The 20730-nt window shown below is 36.5% G+C and overlaps 4 protein-coding genes across 5 annotated transcripts; 3 read left to right on the forward strand and 1 right to left on the reverse strand.

Moving 5' to 3' along the window:
- Positions 1-564: 564 nt before the first annotated feature.
- Positions 565-3529, forward strand: GA3 (GA requiring 3). The gene is made up of 8 exons (XM_090302117.1): positions 565-917; positions 1027-1187; positions 1597-1758; positions 1870-2010; positions 2094-2348; positions 2439-2600; positions 2688-2882; positions 2967-3529. Exons 1-8 carry the CDS (start codon positions 779-781, stop codon positions 3288-3290), a joined length of 1539 nt encoding a protein of 512 aa, XP_090158243.1. The 5' UTR covers positions 565-778; the 3' UTR covers positions 3291-3529.
- Positions 3530-6154: 2625 nt separating this feature from the next.
- On the forward strand, positions 6155-9094 carry LOC137836094 (AP2-like ethylene-responsive transcription factor At1g16060). The gene is made up of 8 exons (XM_068644928.2): positions 6155-6348; positions 6431-6513; positions 6617-6625; positions 6709-6797; positions 6889-6962; positions 7045-7095; positions 7724-7800; positions 8673-9094. Exons 1-8 carry the CDS (start codon positions 6164-6166, stop codon positions 9056-9058), a joined length of 954 nt encoding a protein of 317 aa, XP_068501029.2. The 5' UTR covers positions 6155-6163; the 3' UTR covers positions 9059-9094.
- A 559-nt stretch (positions 9095-9653) lies between these two features.
- TLP8 (tubby like protein 8) lies at positions 9654-12074 on the reverse strand. 2 transcript variants are annotated; one of them, XM_068644930.2, is made up of 9 exons: positions 11541-12074; positions 11326-11440; positions 10999-11175; positions 10846-10901; positions 10660-10756; positions 10480-10569; positions 10298-10390; positions 10140-10207; positions 9654-10040 (listed from the first exon to the last, which is right to left on the reverse strand). In XM_068644930.2, exons 1-9 carry the CDS (start codon positions 11876-11878, stop codon positions 9965-9967), a joined length of 1110 nt encoding a protein of 369 aa, XP_068501031.2. In that variant the 5' UTR covers positions 11879-12074; the 3' UTR covers positions 9654-9964. The 2 variants fall into 2 exon arrangements, with proteins under 2 accessions (XP_068501031.2, XP_068501030.2); XM_068644929.2 differs by having other exon boundaries at positions 10660-10759; positions 11541-11973.
- A 5589-nt stretch (positions 12075-17663) lies between these two features.
- LOC137836096 (protein FAR1-RELATED SEQUENCE 6) lies at positions 17664-20259 on the forward strand. Its single transcript, XM_068644931.2, has one exon. The coding sequence runs from the start codon at positions 18155-18157 to the stop codon at positions 20132-20134; it is 1980 nt and encodes a 659-aa protein (XP_068501032.2). The 5' UTR covers positions 17664-18154; the 3' UTR covers positions 20135-20259.
- Positions 20260-20730: the final 471 nt, after the last annotated feature.

Here is a 20730-nt window from a genome sequence, read left to right on the forward strand (position 1 = left end):
GGGTTCTCAAAACCACCGCTTCCTCTTTTCTTCTTTTCTCGATGCAAATTCCATCACTCACAATCTCTCTCTCTCTGCTACACATTTATATCTTCCCCTCCCTTGCACTGCATCCCAATGCTCCAGTCAACATCCATGTCCCCATACTTCCTCTTCCCTCTTTCTCTTTACCCAATCAAGTGAGTTTTGTAGTTAAAAGGAAGCTCTTTTTTTCTATTACACTTTCACATATCTTTGTCTGTCATGTCAAAGTCACTAAGTTTAGAATTAAATATTTTCAATTACTTACTTTATAATATCAATTTTTAATAAAAGGAAGTTAAAAGGATTACTATTTTCAATTGAAATTAAATGATGTCATTCATTAATGAATAGAAACTAGTTATTTTTATTTGTATTTGAGTTCAGAAAAGTTAGATAATAAACTATTTAAGAAGTGTCAACAAGTATTTCTTTTTGGGATATACCCCTTTTACAAAAGCTTAGTTTTTTAATAATTATTTGACATGAATTATCCAATATTATCTGTGAGATATAAATTGTGTAAATTTTGTATTTTGTTTTGGCCTATAGTAATTGATTGCGAAGCTGACGGTGACGGTGACGGTGACAGGGTAGGAATCTGAGGGGGAAAGGTGCTTCTGACTATAGCTTCCAAATTCCAAGATTTTGACGGATTTTCTTCTATATATAAAGATTGATAAGGATTCCATAACACCAAAGCAAAGAAAGCAGAGAACACTGTGCTGTGCTGTGCTGTGCTGCTGTTGCTTCTACCATGGACCCCCTCTCTCTCCTCCAAGTTCTTCAGTCACACTCCTTTGCAACTGTGCTTGCTGTGGGTGCTTCATCTCTTCTGTTCCTCATCCTCAAACTCCGCCTCACTGGCAGACATGCAAGACTTCCTTCAGTACCAGGTATCATCTTTACATCACCGCGCATGCATGCACTTAGTTTTATTTTCTTCTGTGTTTCATATAAATGAAAAGAAGAAGAATGGCATATGAACTGGTTGAGTGGTTGCAGCTGTTCCTGGAATTCCCGTCGTAGGGAATCTACTGCAGTTGAAGGAGAAGAAACCTTACAAGACCTTCGCACGGATGGCTGAGGAACATGGACCCATCTATTCCATCAGAGCCGGTTCTTCCACTATCATTGTTGTCAACTCCGCCGCTATTGCCAAGGAGGTCTCCACTTCCACTCTTTTCACTTCACGCATGCATGCTTCTTCAATTAAATCTTTACCCTTTTAATTCATCTTCTCTTGGACCCTTTTACCTGCAAATTACAACACCCTCCTTAGCTGATTCTGTTACTCACCTTCCTATGCAGTGGATGATCGGGCAAGTTAAAAAGCTTACCTTTTTTCACTGTCGTGTCTTTCAAAATGTTTTTTTTTTCTTTTCATGTTGCTATTTTAGATGAATTTATACCGATCTGTTAATCGAGGGTTGGTTGGAAGGATGCAATCACAAACAGTTGTTAAGGCGATAACTGGTTTTATGATCGATCCACTGAAGTAACTTTGGTTGGCATGTCCATGTAATTATTCTTGTTTCAGGCTAATTGGATTATAAAGTGTTATGGTTATTTCAGGCCATGGTGACCAGGTTTAATTCGATTTCAACAAGGAAGCTATCAAAGGCCCTGACGATTCTGACTTCTGATAAATGTATGGTTGCCACAAGCGACTACAATGATTTTCACAAAACGGTCAAAAAACATATTCTTGCAAACGTTTTGGGAGCCAATGCACAGGTTGGTTGGTTAGACAACTTCATGGTTTACTTATCATGAGTATTTGAGTAAATAGAAATCATTTTTTTTTTGTGTGGTTTGGTTGCTGAGTGTCTATTTTTCAATGTTCAGAAGCGGCACCGTCTCCACAGAGAAGACATGTTGCAAAATATTCTGAGCAGTTTCAGTGAACATGTGAAGAGGTTCTCTGATCAGGCAGTTGATTTTAGAAATGTTTTCGTATCTCAACTTTTTATATTAGCACTGAAGCAAGTAAGTCTCTCCTTCTTAAACAAAGATTAAATAGCCATTTTTCTGAGAGTGGAATATTAAGATTGTGGATGGAAAATTGGCAGGGTCTGGGACGTAATATAGAGTCCATTTATGTTGAGGAGCTTGAGCGCACATTATCAAGAGATGACATATACAAGATTCTAGTGCTTGATATGATGGAGGGAGCCATTGAGGTGGATTGGAGAGATTTCTTTCCATACTTGAAGTGGATTCCTAATAGGAGCGTGGAGAAGAGAATTCAGAATTTGAATTTCCGGAGAGGAGTTGTCATGAGGGCCTTGATGAATGAGCAGAAGAAGAGAATGGCTTCAGGAAAGGTAGGTTTATCTTGAGCACAAAGTGAAATCTGTTGGAAGCTTATGATTGATAGAGTTATCCTAATAGTTTGATTGTTTGGGATGTGACAGGTAGAAAATTGTTTTTATGACTACCTGGTAACCGAAGCCAAAGAACTGAATGAACATCAAATTTCCATGCTACTCTGGGAGACAATTGTTGAGACATCTGATACTACATTAGTGACATCAGAATGGGCTATGTATGAACTTGCTAAAGACAAAACTCGTCAGGTAATTTGTTTTCCTGTCTCCGGCTGGCTAACCATGTATTGATTGGTAGAACTGTAATGGTAGCATGTGTTTATTATGTAATGGCAGGCCCGTTTGTACAAGGAGCTCCAAAATGTTTGTGGACAAGAAAAGGTTACAGAAGAGCACTTATCTAAGCTACCTTACTTGGGAGCAGTATTCCATGAAACATTAAGGAAGCATAATCCAGCTCCAATCGTGCCAATAAGATATGCTCATGAAAATACAGAATTGGGAGGATATCACATTCCTGCTGGAAGCCAGGTCTATTCTATTGATTCATTTTCTGAATTCAACTTGTTGTTCTTCTCTATATGATTGCCATTATTGACAGGGTGGTGTTAACAGATTGCAATAAATATATATGGATGCAACATGGACAAGAATAAGTGGGAAAATCCTCATGAGTGGAAGCCTGAGAGATTTCTTGATGAGAAATATGACCCCTCAGATTTATACAAGACCATGGCCTTTGGAGCTGGGAAGAGGGTGTGTGCAGGTTCTCTTCAGGCCATGTTGATTGCCTGCACAGCAATTGGGAGATTTGTTCAGCAATATGAGTGGGATCTGGGACAGGGGCAGGAGGAGAATGTGGATACAATGTGCCTTACCACCCACAGGCTCCAACCCCTGCAAGTAAAACTCAGGCCAAGAAAGGAATACACGAAGTAGGTGCATTTGGTGTTGCTGCCTTCTGAAGGAGACCTGCAGAATAAAACCAGTGAATAAGACTTTTTATGGTGTTTGGTGTTTTGTGTTTTGTGTTTTGTTTTGTTCCATTCGAAGTTTGTTGAACTGAGGTGGTTTCTTATTTACTATAGCCAGCAGAGTATGTCTGGTGGTATGTCTTTCATTGCATAACAATCATCATCGCCATGTTGAATGAATTATGAATTGTTTCCAGCCACAAACCAATCCACCTCATCTCAAATCAATCACATCACACTCTACTTAGTTAGCTTTCAATAAGTTTAAATTATTTTCAAAATGAAGAAATTTATTTAAAATGTTTATGGAAGAATTTGTTGAAAGAAAATAGATATTGTAAAACTGATCTTACAGAGAAATATTTAAAAATGGCCTCGCGTGTCGGCTCCCACTGACGAAAAGCAACTTGAGTCACTTTTCCACCGAAACCAAAAATATTGACTGAGAAACACGTATTTTTCAACGTCTTTTTTCAAAATTTGTGCTCATTAACGATGACTAATGAGAATGAATTTTAATTTGTTATTTTGTTGTTGATTTTAGCATTTTTAACAGGTTATGTATATTTCTTTATTCACCTAATATAAAGTGTTAGAAAAGCCTAACTCTTGAGAAACATTAACAAGTTTCTCTTGTAACAACCAATTCATTAAAACCCGACCAATCCAAAAAAAGGAACACATTAAAATTCAGTGTCATGAAACACTCCTCTTTGACTTTGAAAATGCATTCTCCAAGCCTATGCCCTAAAAACAAGAACATAAATCTAACTTTGGGAGACACGTCTGTTAGGTTATAAATGTTTTCTTCTTCCTTTATTAATTTCACTTCTTTTTCCCCATGCTTCTTTTTTGAGAAAATCAAACTTTATCTTGAAATTGCAGCCATAAAAAAAAGTCCAAAATCCAAAATTAACACATCTAGCACAATCACCATCAAAGTAACTTATTACAACTCATGTATCTCGATAACAAGTTTAGTGCATGTAAGATGAGAGGTTTTGTTGAACTTAAATACATTTATAAAACTCTTGTATAACTTTTCAGCTTCATCTTCCTTGTAAAAACTCTTCTTTTGATTCATTGAAGTTGCAACTGGTATGTTCTCTTCCATGTTAAACTTCTTAAGAATTTCATTTTGCAGATTTTTCTTCATGAAGAAATATTTCACTATGATTTTAATATACTTGCATACAAAAAAAAAATATCATTCCTTCAAGATCTGTTATTTCATAAACTTCTTTCACTCTTTCACTATCAATGTTGTTAACATATAAAGTATTGTAGTGTCTGCTTTAAACCCTATCACACTTTTAATAGTTGATAAAGAATCCATAAAATGGACAAAGTCACTTTCAGGTATCTTTGATAGATGAAATTTCTCTAAACAAGACAAGTTGAATATACTTTTCACATTTTCAAATGAAATTACTTTAATTGAGGTTGGATTGAAAGTTCTCGTGTTATAACCAAATTGTAGATACCCCAGAACCAAAAAAAAAATACACTAATTAATACTAAGTTAATTAAAGATACATTGAAACTAAGTTAAAATTATTTTTGAAACTGAATTGAAATTACTTTGGTCAAGATCGAACTAAAAATTATTAAGAAGATAGACTATATATATATATGTATATATATGTGTTGGGTATGAAGTCAGGACCAATTGAGTTGAGTTAAATAAACATCATGTTTTAGTGAGTGGGCTTAATCCCTGTGTCTCTTTATAATATCTATTTATCTCTATTTAAAGATATCATTGTACTTGTAATTTGTGTGCAATAGGATAGAATGAAAACCTAATACTTGCCCGTGTGGATGTAGGTTGCAGTTGCTCACCGAATCACGTTAAATTTTGTGTCGTTTATTTTTCTGCAGTTGATTCGTGATTGTGTGTTGTTTCCGCGTGTGTTTTTTCCACCACTATGTACTTTGATAGGATTGAAGTAGAATGAATCTGACGAAATAAATTTTTTAAAATCTTTAACTTGAAATTAAATTGAAGATACTTTAGTAGAGACCATCCATTTAATTGTTTTATATTAGTTTCTTTCTTAGTAACTTACTTAAAAAAAAAACACATAAAAAAAAATAAAAAAATACAGAGACATCGATTAAGACATTAACACGATTAAGACATTAACACGATTAAGATTATATTTATTTTTAGTCATAGAAAGTTCTAAGAAACATCGATTAAGACATTAACACGATTAAGATTATATTTATTTTTAGTAATAGAGAGTTCTAAATATAAAATTGCCAAAACTTTTCTAAACCTTAAATCCTAAATTCAACTCACCCCACCTCTTAATCACAAGGTTTTTTCCACACCCAATTGATGAATAAACAATAAACGTTAATAAATGTCTATTTATCTCTCGTTCTTTATGAAGAAAAGAAACATCCTTATCCCATAAGAATGAAATAGCTTATGCCGGATTAACGTTGTATTAATTTGGTGTTTATTGTAACTCCTGATCATACCATATTTTTATATCAATATGATCCAACCAACTTTGTGTTCTTGTATGCGCATCATGCTGTGAAAAAAGTCTTCACGCTGTAATTATATCCTAATCAAATTCACAATTTAACAAAGAAATTAATTTCATTGTTAACTCAATAGAAAAGTGTAATTTAGTAAAATGAAATATAAATGCATTTTGATTAAAAAGAAAATAGGATGGATTTACTTTACAGCAGAGACAGCCCAAAGACGGCGACGTAATAAAAACCATGTTTTTATTTGTAGCCGGCGGGTTATTATATTTTTGAAATTATTATTATTATTATTGATATTATTAAATATACGAAATAATGATAAATGTGTTAATGAGAAACAAACACTTCACTCACTCACTCAGAAGCTCCTCAACTTCCAACCGTTTTCTCCTTATGAGCTCCAATGGCCTGAACGTGGAGAGTGGCATCGTGAAGAAGATGAAGATGAAGAAGAAGAAGAAGCTTCCAAGAGACACCCCCTTGCCACGCACCTCACCCTACAGGGGTGTTACCAGGTCAATTCTTCATTCTTCATTGCTATTCCTCATCTTCCACACACCACAAACTCATCAATCTTCTATATACATTCATTCGCAGGCATCGATGGACAGGTCGATACGAGGCTCATCTCTGGGACAAGACTTCCTGGAATCAATCGCAGAACAAGAAAGGAAGACAAGGTTCTCCATTCCTCTCTCTTTCTCTGTATATATTACCAATTTGTTGTCTGATTCTTGATTTTCATGGTCTGGCTTCACCATGGATCCATGGCGGTGGGTGCAGTATATCTCGGTACGTAATAACATGATGCATACATAGCAGTTGGATTCGTAACAAGAAGTAGGGAGTGGAATGAATGATTGTTGATTTTGCAGGGGCATACGACGATGAAGATGCTGCAGCACGTGCGTATGATTTGGCAGCATTGAAGTATTGGGGTTCGGAAACCCTCCTCAATTTCCCCGTAAATCTTCTCATCTTCCATTCGTCAATCCTTCAAACCAACTTTCGTTGCTTATCAATATACGTATACATATACATATACATACATGTAGGTATCGAATTATGAAGAGCAGCTTAAGGAGATGGAGGATCAATCCAAGGAAGAGTATATCGGATCGTTAAGAAGGTTTTTCCCTATTAATTTGTGAATTCTATGTACTGTTATGTTATGCCATGTATTTCACCATGAATTAATCTTTAATTTACAGAAAAAGTAGCGGCTTCTCCCGTGGAGTCTCCAAATTCAGAGGCGTAGCAAGGTAAATACGTACTTGCATCTCTTCTCTTTGCCACTTAATTAACGAGACATATTTGATTTAACTTTTGTTGAAAAAGGAAACGGATTTGGAGACACATTGAATTTGTGTGGGTCATGTTGTGTTGAATAAAAGAAGTTCTGGGTGCAATCAAGGACCCAATATTCTGCAAAGCATTATCTGTAGGATAGGCATTGCTCTGGATCTGTAGCTTTCTTTCATCCCTCTCTCTTTCTTTTCATCCACAACTTCGGTTCTTAATAATGAACATTAATGGAGTAATAACTTAATCGATATGGGCATTGGAGGGCCATTTTTCGGGAATAATCTTTTTATTCACTTGCAAATCTTTCCCCTGCTACTTTACAACCAAAATCAATACCTAAACGTCTTTAATTCAACACCATGTTTAAAGGTCTATTCAATTTATCTCTAATAAAATTTTGATCAAACAATCCTGCTAAAAGATAACTAATGACATCAATCTTTAAATAACATTGTTTGATTTAATTTTTCTGGGATAGGTTAGGTTTAAAACAATGTATTGAATATTTACCATACATGAAAAAAGAAGCAAGTTGAATACATAAGTTGAAAATGAGTCTGAAATGTTGTTGTCTCCAACTTATAGACACCATCAGAATGGAAGATGGGAAGCACGAATTGGCAGAGTGTTGGGCAATAAATATCTATATCTTGGAACTTACGGTAATTTTCCTTCCATTCATACCTGCTGCTTAAATTCTTCTTCCTTCCTTTCACTTCTCTTATCAATAAATTAATATTTCTAATTTTTCTTATTTTGTTCAGTAATCAAACACTCACCAAGAAATTCATAAACTAAATATGTATACTAATAATTACGATTTATTAGTACAAATTGCTCAAAATTCTAAACCTCATGCACACATATATAATTATTTTTTTAATTAAAATGTTTAACTTTTTATAGAGAATGTATGAATGCATTAATACTCAACACATAATTTTTAAGGATATCCCAAAATAATTGTGATTTAATTTTTTCACATGAATAAAACCAACAATAGTTTTACTAGGCTACGAATACATTACTTTTAAACAGTGATTTAACTTATTCGAACAGATTAAGAACAAAATGAATACTATTTGGTTGAAAATATTCTAAAGTGTATAGAGGATTGAAGATATCAATAGTTCAAAATGTTTTTAAAGGTTGAAATAAAACTATATTTTAAGACGGAAGAAGTGCATAAAGATTGCATTCGATGATTATTAATTATACTACGTATGTACAAATAATAAAAGTATAAATTAACAAATTATCTAAATCCACTTGACATGTCAAATCAAGAAGACAATGAAAATGTGCAATGAAATAGAGTTAGTTAGGAAGTAAGTTAGGAAGTAGATCACCAAACTCAACTGCTTATTTAAATATCATATTTTCTTTCAAACCCCTATTACCAGTACTTCTAAAACAAACAAATAAAATAATATTAATGGCAATAAATAAATAAATAATAGAAAAAATATTGTGTATTTTTAGTATATAGGTTTAATAATTTTATGGAGTGTTTGGTATGTTTTATGCAAGGCAGGTACAGAAGAAGAAGCAGCGATGGCGTACGATTTGGCGGCCATAGAGTACCGTGGACTTAATGCTGTTACCAACTTTCACCTCAGTCGTTATATGAAAGGGCTACGTCCCAAAGACCAACCTCAAGCCCACCATGCCAGCCCAAGCCCAACCACACCTTCTGGGTCTGAATCTTGCAATGCCACCGTAACATTGGGCCCTCCACAGCCACCGCCTCCACCTACCTCAAATCCTCCTCCTCCTCCTCCTCGCACATTCCCTGAAGATATTCAAACCTTTTTCGAAACTCAAGATTCAGCTGGAATCTACACAGACACTGATGACATTATATTTGGCGACTTGACCTCCATTGCTTCACCAATTTTTCATTGTGACCTTAATGCTTAATTATTAATTTCAACAACGATTTTCATTGCTTCCTTTGCTTAGATAATTGCTTCACATGCATAAATACATTATTAATTCATTCTTTAACTTAAACACTTACCTTGTATTACTATTTTTTTATTAGTTATGCTAAAACCAAATGCCATGTAAGATTCCTTTTTTTTTTTTTCCTTTTGATACAAACCAAACCACATTCCATATTGTTGATGTGAAACATATATCACTTACAAAACGTCCATGGAGAACAATAATTACAAAGATCAGAGAAAAATGCAATATTATTCTTTTTTGGTCACAGAACATGTATTTAATAACAGATAATATTTTTTTATGTTTCTTTTTAAAGATTTTATTTTGATATATCTATTTAAAATAGATGTTAATCTTATGTTTACTTACTTAATTTATTATTTAGGAAAGGCAAAAAATATATGAAACATTAAAATAAAATAATTTAATTTTTGTTGCCCATGTAATTTTCTTTCAGAATTTTGCTTATCATCTGAGAGAAGCCAATAGGATTTTGAACTCATGCAATTAGGATTGTATGAGCTTAAGAAACAAAGTTAGCCAAGTTCAGAATAACACTTGAAAGCAGAGACAACGATTTCAGCATTAGATTAGATAAATCATTATGCTTCAGAAACAACGTTAGCCATGTTCAGAACACTTGAAAGTTGAGACGTAAAAGTGGGACAACGATTTATACATTGGAATCTTTTGTTGCGGGATTTGATGACCTGGTATCTTTGTCTTCCGAGCTGAATCTTGGAGATACCAAATACAACAAAAACAAATCCGGCAAAATATTCAATTTCCTTTTGGAAAACGACACGATCTATTAACTAGTGTTTGTTTGCCTAGCAGTTCAGAGATTGAACCAAGTTTGATAACAGAAATTCCCCATTATACTGTGCAACAAAGCTTTGCATCCATGGAAGCCAAGCACATGCAAAACGCCTGGTAACCTGTCAAAGGGTACCTGTGGAATTGCAGAGGAAAATGTAATTGCTGTCAAACCAAATTCAGAATTTAGGTTACCATAACAAAAGTTTTTGAGCTATATTTGCTTCAGTGATACCTGTAGTCCATAACGAATTTTGATTTTCCTGCCCTCCCTAGCTGCAGTATCGTCTGACTCCCATTCTCCTGATCGCAGTGAAGACAAGTCAGCTATATCGTCTATTGGTCTGCATTTAGTTTCAATTGTATGATTCACCACCACAGAAAGTCACATACCTCTAAAGTTAGCTGAAAATTTTTAACCGATCTTTGGATTTTGAGGCCCGTCTTTCCTTTATCTCTAAAGTCAAGCTCATATTGCTTTGAAAACTGAAAAACCAATAAAAAATTAAATCAAGTCCAGATGCATATGCCTGATTGTAGACACAAAGAAACTGCCCTTTCAGGCTCCTACCAACCTTGTTGTAAAGTGGAGCCTTTGAGAACAGTTGATGGACTTTGTCCAGCATTCCCTCCCACTTCATTGGCAATCCTTTTACATGTTGTACCTGTACCAAAAGAACCCCATTTTTACCATATACATAAGCATTATTGATGATGGAAAAGACCCAACACATTATAGAATGTTTATAGTTAACCTGGGTTGTGTTCTTGAGTGGCATATATTGATGTTTGGGTACATATGCCCTCATGCTTCTGTGACTTCCTGTACATGTTGTTATGGTAGGTATGTAGCTGCTAGGAAAAACCAAGTCTTGAACTTAGGCAGAGGATAATGAGAGTTGGTGGGGGGATGGAGAAAGATGAAAAAGATATTGGCTTACCTCACAACAGCAAGAGGTGGCTTTGGTTGTTCAGCACGGGAATTATGACGATACGCCTAATAATCAAACAGAGAATGATGGTTGAAATCAACACTAATACTGCAAACATTTTCTACTACTCACAAACATGAGCACTTAGTTTTGAAAGGGTACCTGATCCCAAATGTGGTATTTTGAGCCGATGAGGTTAGCTGTTACAGTGCCAAGAAAAGTATCATCAGAATGGGAGAGTAGTCCTTTTACATTCTGAGCAATGGTGAAGTAAGACCTCCCATTCCGCCGTTTGTGGAGGGCAACAGCAAGTTTCCTATTCTGCCGTCCCTGGCCTTCCTACAACACAACGGTGATGATGGTGTTGCCCAAGTGAGAAGCAGCAACCAAAAAATGCAATGAACATTGACCATACACAACAATGTACTAATTCATACCACCACATAGTCTAAAGAAATGATTATGAGCAGAGTAGTTGAGTTGAATTACATTGGTATAAAGAGAGAAGAAATTGCCCCCTGAAATTCCATGGGGCGTTGGCTCCTTGAGAATAAAGCAAGTGCACCTTCCAACATCTAATGGCAAGGGTCTACAGATCAAGTACCTGCACATTGTTGATTCAGCATGCACGCATGCATAGTGGTTAAGTAAGATGAAAACGAGAGTGGGAAATGAAAAGAAAAGAAAAGAGAAGAGAGAGTGACTTGTTGGGCAGTGTAGACCAAGAGGAAGCAGGAGCTGACTCGGAATCAGAGTAGTCCCAAATGTTGAGGGAAGTTTGAAGGTTGTTCATTTGCATGCAGAATTGAAGGGAAGAGGGTTTGAAGACCCTGTGAGTGGAGAGAGACCTGAAGGGCTTGGGCATGGTGGCATTGGCATCTTGGTTTTCCTTGTCGGGGTGGTGATCCTGAAATTCAAAGTGAGGTTTGGGGACATAGTCGGAGCTGTAGCTCCGGCAGTGGCTGGGGTGGTTCAGAGGATTCAAATAGAGAGAACTGTAAGTGCGTGTGGTTGAGACTGAAAACTCATTCGTCTTCTTCATCGTTGCCACTCCACAATTGTTGTCCCAGATATTAGATTAGGAAAAAGAAACAATCTTCACACAAAACACAACACAGGGACGATGTAACAGCTACCCATGATCATGAATTGGGTAAATACTAGATTATTGTTTCAATCTCTCTGCCAGTGGGTCCCTTCACCATGTTTGAATTTCAAAATCAAGCTTTGGGAAACGCACTATTCTTTTCTTTCCCCCATTTTTATTTTACTACCCACTCACGCCTAACGGTAACTATTCTACTATTCAAACTTTCATCATTTTTTGTATGTGCAGAAAAAAAATCCAAAACTTGAACAAAAAATTCAAACTTCCACCCACTCTTGTGTCAGCATGGCTCCCCAAAAAAATGTTCAAAGAATTTAAATTTTGTTTTAGGTTAAGTTATAATCGTGTTTGCTTTCAGTTTTTAATTTATGATTCTTAATTTTATAAAATTCTTAATTTTTATTTTTTAATTGTGTATATATGTTTATTTATATTGATCTAATATATGTTTATTTATATTGATCTAATTGAACTAGTCTTGCCAAAATTTCTGAAAAATTCTTTCGGAATAGTTTTTTCCTGAAATTCCATCCAAGAATTTTCACTGAATTTGGGACAAAACCCGACAAATTTCAGGTCAAACGGACGAGTATTCACCCACGAAAAAAATCAAAAAGTTTCACACACAAACGAACCTTCCTTTCAGCCCTAGAATTGAGGAATAAAAAATTTATTACCAATCTTGTGGGACGAATCTGGGGCTCAAAACTCAGCCAAAACTCAATAGACACAGTGACGAATGTCTGGTAAAAATTTCAGACCAAAATACCCAAGGAGTAAGGCGTAGTAAGTCCCAGACCGAGAGTGAACAAAACCGGTTTTCCGAAAACAAAACGTCCTGGATTTTCTTCCCCGTATCTTCCTTTTGTGATTCATTTAAGGACGTGCCTTCTTGCCTGGGTGCAAACAACATACGAAAGTGCTTGTGTGAATTTTTTCAGCGCAATACGGACCCAGAATGAAATTGCAGAAATTAGGCCGGAATTTCACAAGTTTCGGTAGAGGATAGTCTTGGTTTGCACAAAACTTCTGAAAAATTCTCCCGGAATAGTTTTTTCCTGAAATTCCACCCAAGAATCTCCACTGAATTTGGGACAAAACGCGACAAATTTCAGATCAAACAAACGAGTATTCACCCATGAAAAAAATCAAAAAGTTTCACACACAAACGAACCTTCCTTTCAGCCCTGGCAGTGACGAATAAAAAATTTATTGCCAATCTTGTGGGACGAATCTAGGGCTCAAACCTCAGCCAAAACTCAATAGACACAGTGACGAATGTCTGGTAAAAATTTCAGACCAAAATACCCAAGGAGTAAGGCGTAGTAAATCCCAGATCGAGAGTGAACAAAACCGGTTTTCCGAAAACAAAACGTCGTGGATTTTCTTCCCCGTATCTTCCTTTTATGATTCGTTTATGGACGTTCCTCCTTGCCTGGGTGCAAACAACATACGAAAGTGCTTGTGTGAATTTTTTTCAGCGCAATACGGACCCAGAATGAAATTGCAGAAATTAGGCCGGAATTTCACAAGTTTCGGTAGAGGATAGCCTAGGTTTGCACAAAATTTCTGAAAAATTCTCCCGAAATAGTTTTTTCCTGAAATTCCACCCAAGAATCTCCACTGAATTTGGGACAAAACGCGACAAATTTCAGGTCAAACGGACGAGTATTCACCCACGAAAAAAATCAAACAGTTTCACACACAAACGAACCTTCCTTTCAGCCCTGGCAGTGACGAATAAAAAATTTATTGCCAATCTTGTGGGACGAATCTGGGGCTCAAACCTCAGCCAAAACTCAATAGACACAGTGACGAATGTCTGGTAAAAATTTCAGACCAAAATACCCAAGGAGTAAGGCGTAGTAAGTCCCAGACCGAGAGTGAACAAAACCGGTTTTCCGAAAACAAAACGTGTTGGATTTTTTTCCCCGTATATTCCTTTTGGGATTCGTTTATGGACGTTCCTCCTTGCCTGGGTGCAAACAACATACAAAAGTGCTTGTGTGAATTTTTTTCAGCGCAATACGGACCCAGAATGAAATTGCAGAAATTAGGCCGGAATTTCACAAGTTTCGGTAGAGGATAGCCTAGGTTTGCACAAAATTTCTGAAAAATTCTCCCGAAATAGTTTTTTCCTGAAATTCCACCCAAGAATCTCCACTGAATTTGGGACAAAACGCGACAAATTTCAGGTCAAACGGACGAGTATTCACCCACGAAAAAAATCAAAAAGTTTCACACACAAACGAACCTTCCTTTCAGCCCTGGCAGTGACGAATAAAAAATTTATTGCCAATCTTGTGGGACGAATCTGGGGCTCAAACCTCAGCCAAAACTCAATAGACACAGTGACGAATGTCTGGTAAAAATTTCAGACCAAAATACCCAAGGAGTAAGGCGTAGTAAGTCCCAGACCGAGAGTGAACAAAACCGGTTTTCCGAAAACAAAACGTCCTGGCTTTTCTTCCCCGTATCTTCCTTTTGTGATTCGTTTATGGACGTGCCTCCTTGCCTGGGTGCAAACAACATACGAAAGTGCTTGTGTGAATTTTTTTCAGCGCAATACGGACCCAGAATGAAATTGCAGAAATTAGGCCGGAATTTCACAAGTTTCGGTAGAGGAATAGCCTAGGTTTGCACAAAATTTCTGAAAAATTCTCCCGGAATAGTTTTTTTCCTGAAATTCCACCCAAGAATCTCCACTGAATTTGGGACAAAACGCGACAAATTTCAGGTCAAACGGACGAGTATTCACCCACGAAAAAAATCAAACAGTTTCACACACAAACGAACCTTCCTTTCAGCCCTGGCAGTGACGAATAAAAAATTTATTGCCATTCTTGTGGGACGAATCTGGGGCTCAAACCTCAGCCAAAACTCAATAGACACAGTGACGAATGTCTGGTAAAAATTTCAGACCAAAATACCCAAGGAGTAAGGCGTAGTAAGTCCCAGACCGAGAGTGAACAAAACCGGTTTTCCGAAAACAAAACGTCCTGAAAAAAATCAAACTTTTCTTCCCCCTATCTTCCTTTTGGGATTCGTTTATGGACGTGCCTCCTTTCCTGGGTGCAAACAACATACGAAAGTGCTTGTGTGAATTTTTTTCAGCGCAATACGGACCCAGAATGAAATTGCAGAAATTAGGCCGGAATTTCACAAGTTTCGGTAGAGGATAGCCTAGGTTTGCACAAAATTTCTGAAAAATTCTCCCGGAATAGTTTTTTTTCCTGAAATTCCACCCAAGAATCTCCACTGAATTTGGGACAAAACGCGACAAATTTCAGGTCAAACGGACGAGTATTCACCCACGAAAAAAATCAAACAGTTTCACACACAAACGAACCTTCCTTTCAGCTCTGCCAGTGACGAATAAAAAATTTATTGCCAATCTTGTGGGACGAATCTGGGGCTCAAACCTCAGCCAAAACTCAATAGACACAGTGACGAATGTCTGGTAAAAATTTCAGACCAAAATACCCAAGGAGTAAGGCGTAGTAAGTCCCAGACCGAGAGTGAACAAAACCGGTTTTCCGAAAACATAACGTCCTGGGTTTTCTTCCCCCTATCTTCCTTTTGGGATTCGTTTATGGACGTGCCTCCTTTCCTGGGTGCAAACAACATACGAAAGTGTTTGTGTGAATTTTTTTCAGCGCAATACGGACCCAGAATGAAATTGCAGAAATTAGGCCGGAATTTCACAAGTTTCGGTAGAGGATAGCCTTGGTTTGCACAAAATTTCTAAAAAATTCTCCCGGAATAGTTTTTTCCTGAAATTCCACCCAAGAATCTCCACTGAATTTGGGACAAAACGCGACAAATTTCAGGTCAAACGGACGAGTATTCACCCACGAAAAAAATCAAACAGTTTCACACACAAACGAACCTTCCTTTCAGCCCTGGCAGTGTCGAATAAAAAATTTATTGCCAATCTTGTGGGACGAATCTGGGGCTCAAATCTCGGCCAAAACTCAATAGACACAGTGTCGAATGTCTGGTAAAAATTTCAGACCAAAATACCCAAGTAGTAAGGCGTAGTAAGTCCCAGACCGAGAGTGAACAATAAACCGAATGTCTTAAAAATTCCGAAAACGTAGTAATAACGTGAACAAATCCGGTTTTCCGAAAACATAACGTCCTGGGTTTTCTTCCCCCTATCTTCCTTTTGGGATTCGTTTATGGACGTGCCTCCTTTCCTGGGTGCAAACAACATACGAAAGTGCTTGTGTGAATTTTTTTCAGCGCAATACGGACCTTGAATTAAATTGCAGAAATTAGGCCGGAATTTCACAAGTTTCGGTAGAGGATAGCCTTAGTTTGCACAAAATTTCTGAAAAATTCTCTTGGAATAGTTTTTTCTTGAAATTCCACCCAAGAATCTCCACTGAATATGGGACAAAACGCGACAAATTTCAGGTCAAATGGATGAGTATTCACCCACGAAAAAAATCAAACAGTTTCACACACAAACGAACCTTCCTTTCAGCCCTGGCAGTGACGAATAAAAAATTTATTGCCAATCTTGTGGGACGAATCTGGGACTCAAACCTCAGCCAAAATTCAATAGACACAGTGACGAATGTCTGGTAAAAATTTCAGACCAAAATACCCAAGGAGTAAGGCATAGTAAGTCGCAGACCGAGAGTGAACAAAACCGGTTTTCTGAAAACAAAACATCCTGACTTTTCTTCCCTGTATCTTCCTTTTTTTTGATTTGTTTGTGGACGTGCCTCCTTGCCTGGGTGCAAACAACATACGAAAGTGTTTGTGTGAATTTTTTTCAGCGCAATACGGACCCAGAATGAAATTGCAGAAATTAGGCCGAAATTTCACAAGTTTCGGTAGAGGATAAAGTATTCATTAAATTTTATTTAATTAATCAAACTATAAAAAACAAAGAAAAGCTTATTTTAAAAATTTGATCAAAATCATAATTTTTTAAGAACTAAAATTACAACAAAAGTACTAGGACTAGAAATATAACCAAATATTAAAAGGGAACTAAAATCAAAATTTAGTCTTCTTTTCATTATGATATCATAAGCTTGCTTACACTTTTACTTTTCTTTTCGTTTTTATTACATCACCTATAATTTGTAATTTATAATATATAATAATAGAAATAGTATATTCTATATGGGAAAAGGTTTAACAAGTGTTGCCATTAGAAAGGAAAACCTTTTATGAACCTTTTTTATGTTACTTTTTCAAATAGAAAACAAATTATTATTGGTAGAATGTTGAGTTTTCAAAATTTTTGGTGTATTGAATGTAATACTGTCAATTTTACTTGTTTTATTCTAGATATGATTAACCAGTGTCTCAATATTTCATCCCAAGCCATTCTGAATAACTAAAATTTAGTTAATGATTGTTAATGCTAATCATAAAACTCGAACAGTGCTAAGATAATTTGACCTTAATTCAAAAATTAATCATCTCAAACTAATCTTCTTGATTAGAAGATAACTAAAATTTAGTTAAGGATTGTTTGTGTTAAAGGTGGAGTTGGAATAGTGCTAAGATAATTCAACCTTAGTTCAACAAATTAACCATTTGTTGCACATCAGGTTTTTGAATAGGTCCATGAACTCTACAAACCTTACGAATAAGACATTTTTTTAACATTCATGACTATCATAAAAAACGAACTCGGTTCTTGAAACCCGCATGCATAATAAATTTGATCCGAGGGTTCACAAACTTATCTAGAATTCAATTAAGTATTTTTTTTTATAGAAAATCTTGAATTTTTAATTTTAAAGATGTGATTTTTGGTGTTAGAAATCGTGATATATTTTTGTTACATATGCGAGTGAGCAAGATGATAGCTTGGTAAAGTAAAACTTCAAAAATGAGAGAAAAAAAAAACATTTTTTAAGGGAATTATGAACCCTGTATTTTAAATTGCAGATGTAAAGGGCATACAAATTAGTTTTAGTTGACTCCAATTGGACTAGGTCAGAAGCAGAAAGTGAATTGAAAAGAAAAAGGAAGGAAAATGGAGAGGGTGTGGTGTGGAATGGAATCTCCAAATTGCAATTGGGATCCCTGAAATGAAGGTGTGAGGTGGAATCTGCCAAGTCGAAAGTAATCACAACAAGGTAATTGCGTTGTTTCTTGTGTAGTGTAGTTAATTGTAGTGAAGAATAATGGTGTAGTGTGAAGGGGTGTGGTGTTTAGGGTTTGTGTTGGATTTGGATTTGGATGGATATAGTTTGTCTGAACAGTGAGGGTGTAGGAGATGAAGAAGGCGATGCCCCTGTTGCTCCTGTGGCTGGGATGGAATTTGAGAGTTACGAGGATGTCTATTACTTCTATAATTGGTATGCCAAGGAACAGGGATTTGGGGTTAGGGTCACAAATACCTGGTACCGCAAGACTAAGGAACGTTACAGAGCAAAACTTAGCTGCAGCAGCGCAGGCTTCAAGAAAAGAACCGAAGCTAATCGCCCCAGACCCGAAACCAGAACTGGTTGTCCTGCTATGATCAAGTTCAGGTTGATGGATTCCACAAGATGGAGAATTATTGAAGTTGAGCTTGACCACAACCACTTGATCAACCCCACCAGTGCCAAGTTTTACAAGTCCCATAAGCAAGTTGCTCTTGGCACCAAAAGAACCTTCCACTTAGATGCTGCTGCTGCTCAACAGGTTCACAAAATTAGGATCTTTCGAACTGTCATAGTCGATGCTGAGGATGATTCTAGTGTGCATCCTGATGAAGGGGAATCCCCAAAAGGCCTCTACTCCAACACTCAGTTGAAGCTGAAGAAAGGTGATGCTGAAGCAATTTTGAACTTTTTCAGTCACCAGCAACTGGCAGATCCAGATTTCTTCTATGTGGTCGATGTGAATGAGAGGGGATGTTTCAGGAATTTGTTCTGGGCTGATGCAAAGTCCAGGGTGGCATACAGTTATTTTAGTGATGTTGTAGCAATTGACACAGCATGTTTGAACGGTGCATATCAAGTTCCCCTGGTTATGTTCCTTGGAATAAACCACCATAAACAATCTATCTTGTTTGGGTGTGGACTGCTTGCTAGTGATACGGTTGAATCATACACTTGGCTGTTCAGAGCGTGGCTTACATGTATCTTGGGACGTCCTCCACAAGTTATCATTACCCACCAATGTGGAATCTTGCAAACTGTGGTTGCTGATGTCTTTCCAAGATCTACACACTGCCTTTGCTTGTTTAATATCATGCAAAAAGTTCCAGAAAAGCTGGGAGCCTGCGTACAGTATGAAGCAATCAGTGCAGTTTTGAGCAGAGCAGTGTATTCCTCTCTAAGGGCTGAGGAATTTGAAGCAACTTGGGAGGACATGATGAAAAGCAACGAAATTAGAGGCAATAAATGGCTCCAATCTTTATATGAGGAACGTAAACGGTGGGCTCCAGTTTATCTGAAGGAAATCTTCTTGGCAGGAATATTTTCAATTCCACAAAGTGATGTTGTATCATTTTTCTTTGAGGGGTGCCTCGATGAACAGACTTCTCTGAAAGAATTCTTAGAAAAATATGATCAGACTTTACAGACAAAGCGACAACTTGAAGCTTTGGCAGATTTGGATTCAAAATCTTGCAGCTTTGTTCCAAAATCGAGGTCTTACTTTGAGTTGCAGGTTTCAAAGTTATATACCAATGAAATATTAAGAATGTTTGAAAGGGAAGTGGAAGGGATGTTTTCTTGCTTTAACTCCAGACAGATAAATGTTGATGGAGCGGTCATCACCTACATTGTGGAAGAACAAGTTGAAGTTGAGGGAAATCAGAGAGGTGCAAGAGATTATGAGGTGTGTTATAATGAACCTGAAATGGAGGTGTTTTGCATCTGTGGTCTGTTCAATTTCAGAGGTTGGTTGTGCAGGCATGCTTTATTTATTTTGAGCCAAAATGGGATAAAAGAGATCCCAGCTCAGTACATTGTTTCGCGGTGGAGAAAAGATATGAAGCGTGGCAGCGTTTATGATCACAACTGCAGTGGCATTGATATCAGTAATCCAGTTCATAGGTATGATCATTTGTACAAACAGATTGTAAAGGTTGTAGAGGAAGGTAAGAAATCTGATGATCATTACAGAACTGCACTACAAGCAATGGAGAATATATTGAGGAAGCTTCATATTCTAAACGTTGAGGATCCTCACAAACTAATGTACAAGAATTCATGTCAGAATAACTAGGCCATCCACATTCTATATTTGAGACTTCATATTGTAATCTTTTCACGCCAATATTTGGTTCCTCCAACTTAATCATTTTTTCTATCGACAAAATAAAATGAATAATTTATCATTAAAACTTTCTAGTGAAGGTGAGAGAATTCAAGATTCCACTGAAGGAAAAAATTATTAACATTTTATCTGCGTGTAGGAAACTTGATTTATTAAACCTATGAATTATTAAGAGCAATCGAAGAGGCACCAGCCTCTTCTAACGGAGACGAGAGGATATCACAAGTATAAACTACACATTTGCACATCTGATTTTCTCGAACATTCAATAAATCATAAATGAAGAATTAAAATTATATATTAAATATATTTTGAAAACAATCATATAACCCACTTAACAATCTGTTTTAAAAATAATGGAGTCATTAAAAAATAAATTTTAGTAAATGTGTAAAGAAAAAGGAAGATCAGTAAAATAGCTGTATAAATTTGTTAGGTTCTCACGATATCATTGTCATTGCAGTTGTATGTTATTAACTATACATGTCAACAAATAAGGAACAACAGTACTAGAACCAAATATCGTGATGCTAACAATGGTTTCT

The sequence above is a fragment of the Phaseolus vulgaris genome, chromosome 5 (assembly GCF_051622355.1).
Source record: "Phaseolus vulgaris cultivar YP4 chromosome 5, ASM5162235v1, whole genome shotgun sequence".
Classification (NCBI taxonomy): Eukaryota; Viridiplantae; Streptophyta; class Magnoliopsida; order Fabales; family Fabaceae; genus Phaseolus; species Phaseolus vulgaris.

What these genes read in the sequence shown, in the direction of transcription:
- LOC137836096 (XM_068644931.2), top strand. Translation starts at nt 18,155, where the DNA reads ATGGATATAGTTTGTCTGAACAGTGAGGGTGTAGGAGATGAAGAAGGC.
- TLP8 (XM_068644929.2), bottom strand. Translation starts at nt 11,878, where the DNA reads ATGAAGAAGACGAATGAGTTTTCAGTCTCAACCACACGCACTTACAGT. An exon ending in TCTTCTCTCTTTATACCAAT is followed by an intron (nt 11,176 to 11,325) that starts GTAATTCAACTC and finishes GTTGTGTTGTAG; the next exon opens with GAAGGCCAGGGACGGCAGAA. An exon ending in AAATTCGTTATGGACTACAG is followed by an intron (nt 10,041 to 10,139) that starts GTATCACTGAAG and finishes GCAATTCCACAG; the next exon opens with GTACCCTTTGACAGGTTACC.
- GA3 (XM_090302117.1), top strand. Translation starts at nt 779, where the DNA reads ATGGACCCCCTCTCTCTCCTCCAAGTTCTTCAGTCACACTCCTTTGCA. An exon ending in CCGCCGCTATTGCCAAGGAG is followed by an intron (nt 1,188 to 1,596) that starts GTCTCCACTTCC and finishes TGGTTATTTCAG; the next exon opens with GCCATGGTGACCAGGTTTAA. An exon ending in TTATATTAGCACTGAAGCAA is followed by an intron (nt 2,011 to 2,093) that starts GTAAGTCTCTCC and finishes GAAAATTGGCAG; the next exon opens with GGTCTGGGACGTAATATAGA.
- LOC137836094 (XM_068644928.2), top strand. Translation starts at nt 6,164, where the DNA reads ATGAGAAACAAACACTTCACTCACTCACTCAGAAGCTCCTCAACTTCC. An exon ending in CCCTACAGGGGTGTTACCAG is followed by an intron (nt 6,349 to 6,430) that starts GTCAATTCTTCA and finishes ATTCATTCGCAG; the next exon opens with GCATCGATGGACAGGTCGAT. An exon ending in AAACCCTCCTCAATTTCCCC is followed by an intron (nt 6,798 to 6,888) that starts GTAAATCTTCTC and finishes ACATACATGTAG; the next exon opens with GTATCGAATTATGAAGAGCA.